The 18,164-nt window shown below is 43.1% G+C and overlaps 1 protein-coding gene across 1 annotated transcript in view; it reads left to right on the forward strand.

Moving 5' to 3' along the window:
* SATB2 (SATB homeobox 2) overlaps window positions 1–18,164 on the forward strand; it is a 209,839-nt gene that overhangs the window by 130,262 nt on the left and 61,413 nt on the right. The window contains exon 8 of the mRNA XM_075529383.1: window positions 17,469–17,681. Within this exon, the coding sequence (XP_075385498.1) occupies window positions 17,469–17,681 (213 nt within the window). The remainder of the gene's footprint in view (window positions 1–17,468; window positions 17,682–18,164) is intronic.

Consider the following 18,164-nt stretch of genomic DNA (forward strand, 5'->3'; position numbering starts at 1 on the left):
ATCCGGCAGATTGGTTTTGCTCTATATGTGCTGTAGACACGAACGGCACGACTGGGCAGCTGAGTTTCACCAGCAGAAGTGTTGAGTGACAGCAGTGTTGAGTGACAATCTAGGGTGCTGTGACCTATGAAATGGCCACTGGATTTTCCACACGCTGAAGCTCATTTGTGTAGAATCTAGTGTCTGTGTATAATATAATTTCCAAGTTCTCATAAGTAGATGAAAATAACTGTGTGGATAATAACATGAATGAATTGGTAATCTTGAGGCAAAAAGAATCTTCACAGTTTTCTCCCACAAAACAAAATAGAATCATAACCATTAACTTCAGATAGATACCTAAAGCTAACACAGTCTTGCTTCACTGACTTATTTCACTGAATATTTCCCAGAAATAGAGTTCAAGAGCTCTATTATTCATCTGAAATCAAATATGATAAAGAGCAATTTGCTACATTTTGTCACTTTACCTTACTCTATTTGTGTTTCTGGATCTATGATAGGTGCTTGCACTAAGAAGCAATCTGTGTGTATATAAAACAATAAAATATAAAATAAAGCTAGAATTGTGAAAACATATAGTTGCCTCCTTTTTCATGTTTAAAACTGAGATGAAAAAACTCAAATTCACTATAAATAGCATTACAAAGTGCCAGTTCTCCAAAGAAGAGCTATTAATAGCTTTTTCTATTTGATCCATTGTCAGTATATCACTTGAATAATTAGTAAAATAGCATGATGAAAGGAATCAAGACGTATTTATTGAAATGTATTTTATTGTAATCAACATAACTTTTGAAAACATGAAATGCATTTGTTTGATCAAGTGATTCTCTGTCCACTCTTAATGACTTCAGCTCTTCATGACCTCCACTGGGCTTAGGGATAGATAACCTTTTTGGATAATCTTATCTAGCCATTATTTGCTTCTGTTATTTTCCCTTATTGCTATTGTTTTGATAATAAATATAGTTTAATTCAGCGGTTCTCAACTTGTGGGTTGTGACCCCTTTTGGTGATTGACCGACCATTTCATAGGGGTCACCCAAGGCCACCGGAAAACACCTATTTCCAATGGTCTTAGGAACTGAGACACTGCGCCTCTATCTGTCTCCAGGCAGGTCCACCCACATGCAGATACGTCCACAAACAGTACCCAGTGTGAAGACTGTTGCCCATACTATAACATGCGTCAAGCCAAATTTTCATTTAGTTGCAATTAGGAATAAATATTTCACAATATATAAAGATATATTGTTTGTGATTAATCACTATGCTTTAATTATGTTCAATTTGTAACAGTGAAAATACACCCTGCACATCAGATATTTACAAGATGATTCATAACAGTAGCAAAATAACAGTGATGAAGTAGCAACGAAAATAATGTTATGGTCGGGGGCCACCACAACATGAAGATCTGTATGAAAGGGTCTCGGCACGAGGGAGGTTGAGAAGCACATATTTTGAGCAAGGGGAGAGCATCATGTTTGAGAAGCAGTGATCTAGTGGCTGCATCCATGGGATTTCGGGACACTGGGTCTCCAGGGTGGGCATGGGACTAGTGTACTTTCCAGATAAGATAGAGTAGCGTGTTGTGTCCTGTCCGTACTATTGAGATAGGAGAATGCTATTTTGCAATTATGACCATATATGAAATATATTCTGAGTACCACCACTTTCTTCTTTATTTGTCTTTTGAAAGAAAGACCGTCACATGACTTTGAAGACCTTTGTGAGAACTATGACCCCCTGGAAACAGTGAAGCACCAGTCATTAATATTCTGGAGATCCTGTCATCTATTCTAAGCACAGTAGGGCGGTATGGCCAATACGGCAGAAAAAGGGAGAGGCAGATACAGCCCCTTCTCTGCCCCATGTAGGAAGAGCATGGAAAGGAATAAGAGTAGCACAGAATTTTTTATCAGGATACTTTCTTTTGAAAATATCGTTACTATTGTTATTTTAAACATGACCTAATGTTCTATAATTCAATGGGCTGATTTTTATATTGGTTGGATATTGACTATAGGGGGAGGGGAGAGAGTGGAGAAGGAGAAAGAAGAGACGGAAAGTGAGACAGGTGGCGAACGTGAGATCCTGTGGATTCACTAAACATGACTGCACTGAGACTCGGTCTTGGTATGCGAATGGTGACGATGTGGGCTTTTGGCTCAGAGCTGCACCGATTGGGTGGGCCCATCTCTCGGCCGCTGAATGACCGGAGGGTGCCTGTGGGAGTAATCATTTTAGGAAGCAAGATTAAGATTGTTCTCCAGTTTGTTCTCTTTCTGCAGTTTTTCTTACCATTTTTTTACCCTGAATTTATTTTGATTTTGACCTATTCTCACATACTAGGCCAATGGACTTAAAGCAAGTTACTTGAGTATTTCTTCATTCCCATCTTTGCAATTTGACCCTTTAATTATGAAGTCCAACTTTAAGCATTATTTAGCCCCTTGTCATTTTACAGACTTAAAAAAACCCCAGAGGTTTATGACAGTCTTAAAAAATAAGACCATATTACTGAAGAACAGCTAAGGGATGTCCATAACCTGTACATAAGCTTGGTTTCATAAAATATGTACCATGAGTCTAACTTAGTAACTAAGCTATTCTTTAATTTATTTAAGAAGCCAATGACCTACATATCCATATATTCAGAAATCTGCCACTTTGCTACCACCATTTTCCCGTTGAGACCTTCCATCCAAGCAAATCTGTTCAATGACGTGGAGGGAACATTGATCGAAACTCGGCTGAACCATTGAAAGGGATGTCCTGCCCCATGCAAGCGGGAGCGTAAGCATTAGCCAGGATCCCCTGGTGGGGGTCCCTCTAGGTGTGATCCTGCCTTCGCTCTGTGCCACTGTCCCCTTGCTTCGGTAGCACCACTCGGTAAACATCCTTACACATGAAATCAGCAAGAAGTTTGTTCACTAGAAAATGAGGTGTTGGCCACATTCAGTATTTGTGTAGTAGACCTGTTTTTCTTTCTCCTTGTCCAACAGATCCCAGCATAACCCAGGGAGTTTCAGGTTCATTTGTGCCTCAGGTAGCAGTGCTATGCCAGTGCTTTGAAACATGTTTTCAGTAGAAGCACAGGTGCGTTTTGCGAAATGTGCTATTATTCTGTAACAGCGGGTCTCCAGTGTGGTGCCTTGCTCCTTCTTCAGTTCAGTGAAAAGCTCACTGAGTTATACCCTTCAGAAACTTTTGTTGAAATCCTTGCCTACCCTTAGCTAATGAGAGGATTAAAAAAAATCCTGTGGGCACTCATTTACTTGCATTTCCCTCATTTGACTACTTAAAAAATTTTATTTTTTTAAATGAACTTTTGTAAGCAAAACAAAAATACCAAAATGCATTTTACTCATGAAAGTCTTACCACATAGCATTGAAAGAAACTTAAGGTTGAGATCATAAGCAATATTTATGGAGTCATTCAGCAATTAGAGAATGTTTTTAATGTATTGGGAAATTTGGTCGGATGCTGTATCTGGAAATAACTGTGTGAAATGACACATCTTTGGCTTCTATGATTTTTTGACATGAAGGTTTCTGGAGTACAGGCACCCTATACTATTAAGGTCAAACAATGAGCACAGATCAGGTAAACATTGCATCTTGAAGTAGCCCGCGAAGAAGTGACGTATGTAAGAGCAAAATGAAACGCTTGGCAACCCAAAGAGTTGGGAATCTTAAGCTTCCTTGTGTTGTTACTTTCACAGGGAGAAGAATTTTCTTTTAACTTCGGTGTTTGACTTGTATATGCTTTGAGCCAAAGATAGGCACAATTTAATTACACGCACAGTTTATGTTTTAGAAATCCTTACCTCCAAAATGTTCTGCATTCATTCCTTACTGGCATCTTGTTGCAGTCATCACGACTCCGTAGAGACACAGGCTCTCAGCAAGCCATACAGTAGCAGAACACAATGTAAATCCAAGTGTCGACTCCATGGTCCAGTGAGCTGGTTATAAAATGACAGGGAAATCTGTGAGAGAAAGGAAGTCCACACATGGAGAGGAAGACTGTAAATATGAAGTGTCGCTGATCAGGCATGAACATTTTATTGGGTTTTGAAGTAAATAATGTAGCCTCTTTTGATTTCAGAACATTAAATTAATAATGTGGGAAGAGATGGCCCTGCTTGCCTCATAAAATAAGCAATATTTCATTTCAGAATCACTGGCTTGAGTTCATAGATACAAAGATTATAATAATATTAATATCTCCCAGGATAGCAGTGTCTAAAAGTTACTCCCAACAGATAGTTCGAGAGTGGCCCTCTGCGCATTGGTTTCATGTGCAGTATGTTACAGGGCTTAGTTCGGTTAAAGGGCTGATCTAAACAGACTCAAGGGAGAAGGTGGCATTGTGTGCACTCTGAGTAAAGGTCTCAACTTAGCTCCTGTCAGTTATTCACACATTCCCCTTCCTCTTATTTCTAAAAGGAGCCCTGGGGATGTAATAGTCAAGAATTTGACTGCTAACTGAAGGTCACTGGTTCAAATGCACCTGTCCTTCTGTGGGAGAGTGATGTGGCAGTCTGCCCCTGACACAACCCCATCCTTGGAAACCCCTTGGGGGCAGTTCTACTATGCCATGTCCTGTAAGGTCACTGTCAGTCAGAATCAACTTCTCAGCAATGGGTTTGGTTTGCCTATTTCTAAATCTATCTGGAATACAAAATTAAATACAAAAGTGAATATAAAGATTTCTTCCTTACAAAGTTCATTAAAAAAAGACAATACCCCCAACTCAAAGAATGAAGGAACACTCATGATGACACACTACATTGCCTGTTCTTTTTGTCAATGAGCAGTGTGTAAAGTCCTTACAAATTAGCTATTAGACTTACCTGAAAATTCTGCTTTCTTTGCTTTAATAATAAGGATCTCCTCTATCTTTTTTGATTAGCTTGTGTCATCATTTCGCAACAAAAATGCAAAGGCCAAGTCCACTACCACTGAGTTGATTCTGACTCATGGCAACCTTACAGAACAGAGTAGAACTTCTCCCTAGAGTTTCAAAGGTTGTAAATCTTTTTGGAAGAAGAAAGCCGCATCTTTGTCTATGGAAGCAGCTGATGGAATTTAACTGTTGACCTTGCAGGTAGCAGCCCTGTGCATACTCATTATTGCCACCAGAGCTCCCTTTATAACAGCAAGTAGCACATTTGTTTTTAAAAAAGATGACCTCCTCACCGCACTGCTGTGGAGCCGAATCTGACTCACAGTGACCCCGTAGGACTGGGTAGAACTGGCCCTGTGGCCTCCGAACGGTGACTGTACAGGAGTGGAAATTGTCCTCTGTCTCCTGTGGAATAGCTGGGAGCTTCAAACCACTAGCCTTGCAGTCAGCAACCCAGTGTGTAACTGCTTTGTTTCTCACTTTCTGAGTCGGTCTCCAGAGAGGCAGCTGCCATTACTACAAAGGCCTACTGTCTAACTAGTCTCCCCAAATATTAGGTGACGCTTCATCATGAAAATAAATTTTTATAATAGAAAAACAAGAGCATGCTAGCTTTAGATCTCACAACTTAATTATTTTCCAGTACTTCTTATTTATTTAAATCATTTTATTGGGGCTCATACAACTGTTATCACAATCCATACATACATAAATTATGTAAAGCACATTTGTACATTTGTTGCCCTCATCATTCTCAAAACATTTTATCTCCACTTAAGCCCTTGTCATCAGCTCCTCATTTTCCCTTTCCCCCTCCCCCCTCCCCGCTCCCCACTCCCTCATGAACCCTTAATAATTTATAAATTATTATTTTATCTTATCTTACACTGCCTGGTGTCTCCCTTCACCCACTTTTATGTTGCCCATCCCCCAGGGAGGAGGTTACATGTAGATCCTTGTGATCGGTTTCCCCTTTCTAAACCCCCTTCCCTCCCGGTATCGCCACTCTCACCGCTGGTCCTGAGGAGTTCATCTGTCCTGGGTTCCCTGTGTTTCTGGTTCCCATCTATACCGCTGTGCATCCTCTGGTCTAAGCAGGTTTGCAGGGTAGAATTGGGACCATGACGGTTGGGGGAAGGAAGTGTTTAAGAACTAGAGGAATATTGTGAGTTTCCTTATTGCTACACTGAACCCTGAGTAACTCATCTCCTCCCCACTGCCCCTCTGTGAGGGATAGCCAGTTGTCTACATTGAGTCCCCATCACGCACTCCCCTCATTCACGATTATATGATTTTTTCTTTCCCCCTCCCCCCCGCCTTTGTTGCTTGAAACCTGGTCCCCTTGGCCCTTCATGATCACACATGTTGGTGTGCTGCTTCCATGTGGGCTTTGTTGCTTCTGGGCTAGATGGCCGCTTGTTTATTTTTAAGCCTTTAAGACTCCAGTCGCTATAGCTCTCAATAGCCGGGCACCATCAGCCTTCTTCACCACACTTACTTATGCACACTTTCGTCTTCAGCCTTTATGTGGGGAAGGTGATCACACAATGATGGTTTTTGTTTTTTGCTGTCTGCTACCTGAGCCCTTCAACAGCTCGTGTTCACACAGGCTTGCGTGCTTCTCTGTGGGCTTTGTTGCTTCCGAGCTAGATGGCCGCTTGTTTGCCTTCAAGCTCTTAGACCCCAGATGTTATATCTTTTGGTAGCCAGGCACCATCTGCTTTCTTCACCACATTTGCTTATGCACACGTCTGTCCTCAGCGATCATGTCGGAAGGTGGGTGTCATAAAATGGCCGTTTAGCTGAGCAAGGTGCTCTTGTATTGAGGGAGTGAGCTCGAGGAGGCCCAATGCCCACCTGCTACCCGACTACTGAACCTATAGACATATGTGCATAGGTCTATTTCCCCATAGTCATAAATATATTTACATATGTACATGTCTGTATTTAGGCTTCTCTGTGTGCCCTGTGCGTCCTACTCCTTTCCTCTATTTCCTTACGCTTTCCTCCCGTCCCACTACCATGATCAGAACTTCATTCTGGTTTCGGTAATTCCTCTCAGTTACCATGCCCTTGGTCACACCCTACCAGTCTTCCCATCCCCTCCCTGCCACTGATTTTGAGCCACTCGTTGTTCCCTTGTCCCTGGGTTGACCAACACCTCCTCCCTTCCCCCACCTCCCACTCCAGTATTTCTTATTTAAAGCAATATAATTTATTCCTCATTTATCAACCATCTCATTAACTGGCGTTTTGCATTTATAACAACTTTTAAAAAATTCTTAAGTGAGGCCTGTAATTGTCCAGTGGCTGTGTCCAAAGCAGCCTCTGCAGACCACCCTCAATTATGTGCTGGAAGTCCCAGCAACAGCTGGGTTCCACGAGGGATGAGAACTTGTCCAATTAGTCAGTGATGTCTTGGGTGAGCCATAGAAGGGGTGGAGGAGCAGTGGCGTGATGATGTTAGCTGGTGGGTGGGAAAGGGGAGGCTGAGTGAGGGCTGGTGCCAGGAGGCGGTGAGTTCTCAGGCAACACCCAACCACCACCACCACCAGCCTGGATTCAGAGCTGGTGGGGAAGGCATGGTGTGACGAGGAGCCTGCCATGCCACATGCATGTGTCTGAGAAATGCTGGTGAGCAATGGGCAAGGGGTGGGAGGGGACATCAGCAGCCAAGGTGGAACAGGGCTCAGGCTCTTGTGTAAATAATAGTTTTGCATACTGAAGTAGTCATTATGACTGAACCATGTCAGTAGATGGAGAGTTGGTATATTCCATGAGTGGTGGTGTCTATAACTTTTGTACCTAGAATTACCACTACACACTAGTATTTGCTTTCAAACTTCTCTGAGTACACGGCCCAGTAAGAAGTATTTGTTTTACATTATGAGTTGGTACACACACACGCACACACACACACACACACACACACACACACACACACACACCTAGCTCTCTCTCAATTTGACCCTTGTCTTATTTCTATAGTTTGGAAGCAAACTCTTCAGGGAACAATATCTGTACCATGTATGAATCACTGGTATTATCTGATCATTGAAAAGTTACTTAAGGAAGAAAAGTGTTTTCCAAAGTTGCTTTTACTTTTCTGAAGTAGAAAAATGAATATCTTAATTTAGTGTTAAGTCTGCGTATCTATCTATATGGTTATTTTAATATATAACCTATTAGAATTTTCTTTCTATACCCTCTCCTATCCCAGAGACGGCTAACTCTTCTTCTTCCTAAAAGCTAATCTGTTCATTTTCTACCTTTTACTTGGTGGATGTAAGTTGAGTGTGCTGAATACTTACAGTTGGAAATTTTGAAATTTTAAATGAGACTCGTCCTTTGGTATTAGTTCTATATCTATCATTTATTTGATAGCGATTAAACATTCAGAAAGTCTGTTGGGTGCTGTAATGATGGTGAACATTTACTGAGCACTCGGTGCTGTGATCAGCGTTTTAGGGAACTTGGGAGGCCAGTAAGGGAGCCTGTGGTGCAGTGGGTATGCACTGGGCTGCTACGTCTCAGGAGGTTCTGCCCTGTCCCACAGGGCCACTTTGAGTTGGAATTTACTCTGTGACTGTGAGAGGAGGGAAGTCATGTCACATCTTAGTTTTAAACCAGCTGCCATTGAGTGGATGTGGGCTCCTGGCCACACCTTGTGTGCCAGAGTAGAACTGTCCCTGTAGGGTTTTCAGGGGCTGATATTGCGGGAAAGCAGGTCATCAGAACAAGAGTTCTAGGTTCCTCTGGGTAGAGTTGAACCTTCGACTTCACCAGCAGCACGCAAGCGTGTTGGCAGTTGGCACCAGCGAGCAGCTCCATCTTAGCCGAGGAGACCGTGGCACAGGGGGATCAGTCATTGCCAAGCAGAGCCCGATGGTGAGCCTGGGGCGCATGGCCTCAGAACTCATGCTCCTCAGCCCTGTCTTCTGAACTCTGCCTTGTCACAAAGCGGGGTGGAAGGCTTAGCCCTTCTTAGAAGAGGTTCGGGGAATGGATGGTCCTCTAAAGCAGCACAAGTCCGGCCATGTCTCCCAGGTGCTGGCAAGAGCAGAGGCTGTGGCCCTTTGGTGACTGAAGTGACTGCGGAGATGCTTTGCCAGCAGAGCACAATGCAATGGAGTTACTTCAGCACGGAGTTAACTTGTACCTTATTAGGCTTTTTTATTTCTTAATCTGAAGGCATCGGTGCATTTGAGAGTCAACAAATATAATTCTTTTTTTTAAGTACTATTTTTGTCAATGTTTTGACAAAGTAGCCAAAGCTCACAAATTTAGTGGAAGGCAGCTTGCCAGCAGTTGTTTCCCGGCACCCTCATGGGAACGAGAGATGGCAGTGGCCCCGGCTTTGTGGATGAGCGCGACAGGGTGCCAGGCACTTGAGGTGTTAGTAGAAACCATATATGTGCCCAGAGCTGAGACTCCACTGGTAAAATGCTTCCAACGGGAGCCTGTTCAGTTCTCTGTTTGCTTTCGCGTCTGCTGCTTGGTGCTTAGAAGATTTTAACTCGGATTGTTGCATTGCCCCTACTCTGGTGTCTTAAGACTTTCAGAAGACAAGGAGGGGAAGAAACAAAGGGGAACAGGAGATAGAGCTATGTATCTACTTGTATCTATCACTGTATTGATTAGATAAGTTAAAAGAAACACCCAGCAAGCAATAACACTGCCAGGACTGCGATTTTGGCTAAATTCCCCCACTGAACACACTCCAGCGGGGCTTGGATATAGACAGATTCTTCAAATAAGAGTTCACACTGCTTTCCTTTCAGGAAGGTTCTCTTGCACCCACTCACAACTCTGGTTCATGCCCCCTGTCTGCTGTGTCAGGTGGCACAAGTGAAGTTTAATTATATGCACCAGACAGAAAGCTGTCTGCAAGGGAAGTGCTTCATTTAATAAATTGCAGACTTGGGGTACACGGAATATTTGCTCTCAAGTGGTATTTTCATGGCCTCAGAATCTGCATTTCCGTGATCTTAATTATTTTCAATAGGCCGAATGAAAAGGTCTTCAGTATGATGGGAGTCAGATTTGCCGTATGTGGCCCACTAGGGCCTGCTGTTCAGCAAAGCTATGACTGCCTCTCCTCAGAAATGGGAAAAATCTGCTTCCAATAATTTCATAGAGCCCATTTTCCTACCGTCCCACTCACCATTAGGTGCTTAACTGTACATAGTGCATATACAGAGGGACGGACACAGGACTTCTCTACAGTGCCCTTTGTCTTCTGAGACTCCTGTTGCTATGCTTTGATATTTGCAAAGCACATTAATTCCTTTAGATGCTCAGCTCCTTTCCACCCCCTCCTATAGAAATGCCCCATGCACGGGCTGTCTTTCCTAATAAAGAGATATTGTAATAAAAGAGAAGTTTTATTAAACTAATGCAATAACGATATTTTCTTTGAGGATTTAACACATCATCTTTAATAATAAAAATCAAATTGTCGTTGTTGTGCCCTGTATACCTTTTATTTAAATCAGACTAAGTCCTCTGGCTTCCTGGCTGAGCAGTGTTCCCCGGGGAAGCATGTGGGGGGGGGGGAACAGGGGGTGCCTGAGGTATCGTTAGCATTATGCAAATGATTTTCAGCAGGCAGGTTCATAGTAGGGCTGTAGGTGATGAATATGGGGTCCAGGGGAGCCTCTTTGTGGTTTTGAGTAGAGGAGAAGGTACATCTCAGGAACATCTGGACTAGAGGGATCCAAGCGTGGGGAGCAGGAGAGAGAGGATTCTGTTACTTGAATGTCCGATGGGCAAGGTGTCAGCACCTACTTCCCTGTGCCTGTTCCCATTGCTTTCCTTCACCCTGGGGTGCCCGCGGCGATTCAAGAGTCCACTGGATAAGGTGGCCAGGAATTAGGTGTTACCTGGCTTCTTTGCATGGATTCTAGTTTTTGCCTGGACTCAGCTATTTCACAGTAGGGTGAAAATTAAGACCCACAGAAATAAGCCCGCTAAAGAGGATAGTGAAACACGAGGCGTGCCTTTGGAGCAACATGCTTCTTTGCCTTCACTGAAAGTAATTGTCAATGATGAACCCAACAGGTAGATCACGGTTGGGGTGCAATGGAGACTTGGCCCATGAGAACACCAAGGCCCTTCCACCACTGAACTCCTGTGTTGTTAAATGTCTAAGATGAGAGGACACATTCTTCCTAAAGCCTCGCTGATGGCATATACTCTCATTTATTTCTATTAAGAACCATAACTATGCTTTGGAATCATACATCTTTCAGGAAATATAAGTTTATTTCTGAATAAGACTCATCAAATGCATTATCTAATTTGTTCAAAGGCACCTGGGTAATGTAGGTGAATAGCAATCAGTTGCTAATCTATAGATTGGCGGTTCAAGCACACCTTGCTGCTTTGTGGAAGAAAGGTCTGGTGAACTACTTGCATTAAGATGACAGCCAAGGAACCCCTGATGGGGCAGTTAACTCTACAACACGGGACTGCACAATGGCAGCTTCCAATAAGAACAACAATAATTTACCCAAGCATTTGTGAACTGGATATACAAGTAAATATATTATGAGGGAATAGAGTGTACTTTGCTTAAAATAATCTAAATATCTTTAAAAAGTCTATCAAGACTATGGTTTTACTTTCAGGATAGCAAGTAGCAGGGCACCCAAGTGATCTTCATGGCTTGGGTGACATGGTGGTTTTTACTTTGGGGCAGAGTGGAGCCCACATGCTCTAGCCCTAAAGAACTCCGTGGCTGATGAGTGTTGATTGGCTTGGGTTCCTTCAAAGGTATACGTTATAATACATGTGTGACCCTTATTACCTTCCACTTCAACGGCCACAAACAAAAGCATAATTTCCAGGAGTGAAAACCGTCTCCAGCTTGCTTGAGAGATTTTTCCCAAAGAGAAAAAAGAAGCACTGGGGTTTGACTGGGCCAGTTTGCTCAGTACACACCTGGTGTATATCACTTTAAAAAATAAATTATGCCTCATTAAGTTACAATTAAATGGAATCATGATCATTTGTTTTTCTGGAAGGAAGATGTTTTGCATATTGAAAGCCTAATTTGTTGCAGGTGACAAAAAGGCTGAACAGATTATCTAATATCACTTCATTTGGGGGTTAATGTTAGCTGGTTAGCATGTAGATACTCCAGTAGTTCAGATGCGTGTTAGTGTGGACTGTACTATTTTCACTTCAAAAGGTCTTCGACCATATCATTGTCTCTTTTCACTTCAAACCTAGCTTTTGTTAAGGAAACAGCCCCTTTGTGTCCTGGGTTAGGTGTGAATTTGCAATACTGCCCAGTCCCATGTCCCCTCCACTGGCCCGATTCTCACCCTTCTTTCTGCGTCCAACTTGGTGTATCATCCAAGCTCCACCCAAGTCAGATACAACTCCTCCCACAAGGACTACAATTGGAAACGATTTTTCCTCTTCCGAACAAGAATGGCGTTGGTTATGCCGCCCACTTCTGCCATTTGGCCTCATTTCCCCTTGCACTTACTCTTGCCACAAAACCTTCTTTCTCCCTGCAGATGACAAACTCCTCGGGAGCAGCCTGAATGGCTCAGAGACTCGGGGCCAGTGTTTGGAAGACTTGACTATGATTATTGAACTCTAAGTGGACAGTGGGGTGGACCCATCAGAGGTGGAGTTTCTCATAGATTTCAGACAAGACCTCGAGGGCTAGTGCAGGAACGGGAGCTGCGTTTCCTCTGTCCCTCAGACCTTTGTGGTATCCGTGTGCGTGGTCAATTTATGGCAAGCTTCATAAATTGTTGGATCAATGTGGCTGGAAACCATAACAAAGTAAATACAAGAGCCCATTGATGAACTGCAGATTCAAAAAATAGAGGGCCATTTACTTTGTTACAAATAAATATTATGTACAAATGCTAGAACAAAGTAGTGTATCTGGTTTTTTTTGCTTTTATGTTTTAATTTTAACCAAAATTCTTGACTTTGAGACAAATTAGATTATATTAGATTATTTCTCATTTTATACTGTAAATTGCTTTATTGAGTGTTCTGTCAGAGTTCTTATGTACCCTTTGCTGGTGCTGGAAATAATATGATGCATATATTTTTTAAATACCATTAACAGTCTGGAGAAAGAGTCAGAAATTTTCTTTGTCTGGCTCTCTTTTCTTTTTTGCGTGCCTTGTAACCCAAGAGCTCTGTTGCCGGGTGTCTTTCTAGTCTGTGCAGATGTGCCTTCCACTCCATTCAGTCAACATGTTTCCTGGTTCTTCCATAACCTCGACTAACACCAGGCAGGGGATTGTTATAATCTGTCCCTTGAGAAGGCTCTGTTGCCTATGATGAGAAAACTACTTAATGGCCACTTGACGCACTACTTGCAATATGTTTTAATATAATTACTGATATGAAAGTTTAATAAGCAATATCCTGGTTAATTCATTAATTTCCCCCCGTTTATACATTCTCAATATTCATGACTTTTCTTTTTAGAAAAGTACATCTTTTCTCGGTGCCAGGTGCCATGCCACGTTCTCTGTGTCTGAGGCTGTGGAATGGCAATGTCCTAGTGACACCCCCTGCCTGGCTGGTTGGCAATTAAAACGCCAGACAGCATCATGGCAAGGGCTTTAGAAATGCTTCTGTGGGATACATTATTAATTCATGCGCTATTGGAGGTGGTTCCAACATGATAAACGGTTACTTATCTTGATAATTAGATGGGTGATTTGTAGAGTATGTAAGGCATGCCATACATTTTCTTTTTATTTATTTAAAACGTATCAAATTTAATTTTCTTAAATCATTTTATTAGGGGCTCATATAACTCCTATCACAATACATCAATTGTGTCAAGCGCATTTGTACAGATGTTGCCGTCAACATTCTCAAAACATTTGTTTTCCCCTCCCTCCCTGTTCCCCGCTCCCTCATGAGCCCTTGATAATTTATAAATGATTATTTTGTCATATCTTGCACTGTCAAGTGTCTCCCTTCACCCACTTTTCTGTTGTCCGTCCCCCAGGGAGGAGGTTATATGTCAGTCCTTTTAATCAGTTCCCCCTTTCTACCCTACCTTCCCTCCAACTTCCCGGTATCGTCACTCACACCACTGGTCCTGAAGGGATCATCTGCCCAGAATTCCCTGTGTTTCTAGTTCCTATATGTACCAGTGTACATCCTCTGGTGTAGCCGGTTTTGTAAGGTAGAATTGGGATCATGATAAATGGTGGGGTGGGAGGGGGCGGGGGAGGAAACATTTAGGAACTAGAGGAAAGTTGTATGTTTCATCATTGCTACACTGCACCCTGACTGACTCCTCTGCTCCCTACGACCCTTCTGTAAGGGGATGTCCAATTGCCTACAGATGGGCTTTGGGTCTCCACTCTGCACTCCCCCTCATTCACAATATGATTTTTTGTTCTGATGATGCCTGATACTTGATCCCTTCGACACCTCATGATCGCACAGGCTGGTGTGCTTCTTCCTTATGGGCTTTGTTGCTTCTCAGCTAGATGGCCAGTTGTTTACCTTCAAGCCTTTAAGACCCCAGACGCTATATCTTTTGATAGCCAGGCACCATCAGCTTTCTTCACCACATTTGCTTATACACCGCTTTGTCTTCAGCGATTGTGGCTGTACATTTTCTTGTGATTGTCCCCCTCTGATGCCCTTCTGCTAATGAAATAGGCCCCCTTTACAATTTTGAGCCTGAAGAATTTGGATCCCTTTAACTTTTGTTTTTTAATCTCTGCCTAAAACTTTAAAAGCACATAAATAACCATAAAGAAAGCGAGTCTCAACAAGATAACCGAAACTCTCTTGTCTACCAGTCTGTCACTTGTTATTGAAAATGTCTGAGGTAGAAAGAATTCACTTTGGGACCATAAGCTCCATAGATGAAAGTTTAAGTAAATAATTTGGAGCAATGTTCTAATCCTCTGGGGTAATAAATGGAGACACTGCTGGCCACCTTGTTGTTTTGAGACTCTATTTTCAAATAGGCAAATGAACTAGAGGCAACAGTATATTCTACCAGCCTCTTAAATGATAAATATTATGTCTTATTAATAAAAATGCTGATGAGCAGTCATTTTCAAGGATGCTCTGTCTCCATTTTTTCTTAGAGATAGATTAATTTCAAGTAAATTTATTCAACATGTAAAAAAGAGCAGGAGAAGAAACTACATCATTTCAAAGTGGAAAGAATTAAAGGTGTACCAAATCACACAAATAACTAAAAGTTAACTATGCTTCTGATGAACTTTCTCTGATTAGGAATGAATAAACTTAAACATGGCCCATTGGAACAATCATTGTTATTGTTCTCACTGAAAGATCTTTGATGTAATCTTCAACTCATGATGATAATGTCATGGGAAGGAGGATACGTTTATAGATATTTTTCCTTTGGGACATTTAAATATAATATAGCATAATAGATGCAATGAATATATATCTAGGTAAATCTGAAAGCAACTCCAAATTTTGGTCATCTAAGATACATTAAAATGCTACGGTCCTGTACAAGACAGGGACGGAAGAAGCTAAGGAGAAAAACTCATTCTTTATGTGTAGGGTTTACCAGCAAAACTTCTGAAAATAGCAATTTTAGCATCTTGTTGCTATTGGAAATTGTTAAGAGTTTACATTCATTTCACTAGTGCTTTTCTACATACTAATTTTGGGAGTTTTATCCTTGAAACAAAAGAACACATTTTGAATACTTCAGGTCACTTAGTGGAAGAGGAACATAGGCAGAACCAACTTTTAATTTCAGGAAGAGAATCAGTCCCTAGATTCTGTAACTTGTTCTGCATGGCCGGGGTCTCACTTGTTTCTGAAAGCCTGCCAGGACACCTAGAATTACTTAATCACTTGCCCAGAGAGGTACTCGGATTCCCATCCTGACAATCCTGGGTGAAACACACACACACACACACCACCACCACCACCACCACCACCACCACCACCACCACCCCAGTCTTCTCTAGAAAGATTCACATCAGTACCTCTGCTTCTACCAAGTCTTGAATAGGCTTTCTCTCATCACAGCAGCATCGCATCCAAGGTGCAAGGTTATCAGAGGATAGGCAGTTCGTAGGTTCTTACAGTAAGAGTGTCTCACACGCTGTTGTGAGTGGTGATTTCTCCCTTTGAGGGTTGAGAACTGTGGGATGAATGTTCCTATAAATGAAATTCATTATGCTGAATTACAATGTGTCACTTTATTAAAAATATACCCTACCCTATCTTATCAACCAGAGAGGCCACAGTCCTTGTGCATCCAATATCTTCCCACATTTAAACCATATTATAGGAATCTGGTAGAGTTTCCTTTACATCCATCTTCTCCTCAGTCGAAACTGCATGTGTATGTGTGTGTGTGTGTGTGTGTGTGTGCGCGTGTGCCTGTACCATTTTACTGCTGACCACAGACATGACCGTTCATGACTTGGGATTGCCCATCATTCTGAAATGCAGGGTTAACATTGCCTTCTCTTCCCCAGGGCCCAGCAGAGTAGTGTCTCATCTCCTAGGGCTGGCAGAGGGTTATAACTGGGAATGTAAAGCAAGCCTCTTGGTGATAACCTAACAAGTGTGCAGAATGGAGGTGGATTTGCATCTGCCCAAAGTATTAGACTTCTCCCAGTCAGATCTCCAGCCCATTTCTGAATCCTTAGTACTTTTCCCCAGACTTGACAGCCTCCACCTCTTGGGTAGTCACTGTCATCAGAGCACATGAAAACACTGACCTGCATTCCCAAGCGTTCTGTTTGGGTGGGCCACACACACATTCGGAGCATATGTGTGCCTCTCACGGCGTTCTCAGCACACGCACGCACCCTCCACCCCCTCCCTGGGTGGGGTGACACCTGCATCGCTTTCCTGGTGGCAGGAGAGCTTCTTCTAAGAGGGCATATCCCGGAAAGGACTGGGAGCCCTGCCATGCATATGCTGGGACCCCAGGGTGGGCTGGTGCCTGGACGGAGAACTTATCAGCTGGTCAGCCTGAGTTCTGTCCATTTGTATTTGTCTCTTCTCCTCCTTTTTCTGCTCTATGAGAAGCATCCACACTGAAACACAGTGGCCGGTCACACAGAAACTCAGCCAAACTTTTTTTTTTAATCGATGTAAATCTCCCATGCTGTTTAAATGTCGGAACTAAATTTACCCCAAACTTGGCAGATTTGTAAAGCTGAGCAGGACTGACACGTGTTCCCAGTCTCAAGCAGAGCGAGTTCTAACAGCTCCAGAAATGCGTGTAGGCGGCACCTGGTGGTAATGCAGTTTCATGATTCTTCCCAAGCGCCTACCTTGCTTGTTGGCACCTCTGTCTCACTGATAAAGTGTCAGAATCGAAAGGTCCTCAAATCGGGCACTGGCCCCAGGAGGCACATTCACTCTCACAAGGTCTTCTTGCTAGAGAACCCGGGGTGGGGGTGGGGGGGTGGGGGGAGATGAGGCCAAGGTTCCTGACATAGCGGCCCAGGGAGGAGGGTGGAGGATGGGAATCACGTGCATATCTTTAAAGATATGACTTGGCCTTTTTCTTCTCCTTCTCTTTACAATTAATCAGGGACTGTTGTCTGAGATTCTGCGTAAGGAAGAAGACCCTCGGACGGCCTCTCAGTCTCTGTTAGTAAACCTGAGGGCTATGCAGAATTTTCTCAATCTGCCAGAAGTGGAGCGGGATCGCATTTACCAGGATGAGCGAGAGCGGAGCATGAACCCCAATGTGAGCATGGTCTCGTCGGCCTCTAGCAGTCCCAGCTCCTCCCGAACCCCCCAGGTGAGATACGTCCGCCTCTGCCTGTTCACTCTTTGCCTTGGAAACAGCTGGTCTTCACGGATTCCGTGTTTTCCCTCTAAAAACCAAGGGACACCATTCACAGGTTTCTTAGTCCAACCACCATGTTAATTGGAAAAGACCAATCCCTGACCACGTAATAGCGACTATCCCATATTACATTGAATGCCATTTCTGCCCCAGAGGAAAGGCCCATTCTTCTAAGCCCCAAGGGGCTCTCTAGAGGGTCTGCAGGTAGCTACTTGATTGATCTTGCTTAGTTAGGAGACTTGGGTAAGCCTTTGCCAGGCAAGCATGCTGCTTTTCCTTAAACCCTTTGTGCATGCATTCATGTCGGGTGGAGGAGGGTGATTGGGAGCAGAGCACAGAAGGGAAATCCGAGGTCTGCTGTAAGCAACCCGGCGAGGACCCAGTGGGAAGAACCTGTGCACCCCGAAGCCCGCAAGCGCAAGGGCTCTGTCAGCG

Source organism: Tenrec ecaudatus, chromosome 13 (assembly GCF_050624435.1).
Source record: "Tenrec ecaudatus isolate mTenEca1 chromosome 13, mTenEca1.hap1, whole genome shotgun sequence".
Classification (NCBI taxonomy): domain Eukaryota; kingdom Metazoa; phylum Chordata; class Mammalia; order Afrosoricida; family Tenrecidae; genus Tenrec; species Tenrec ecaudatus.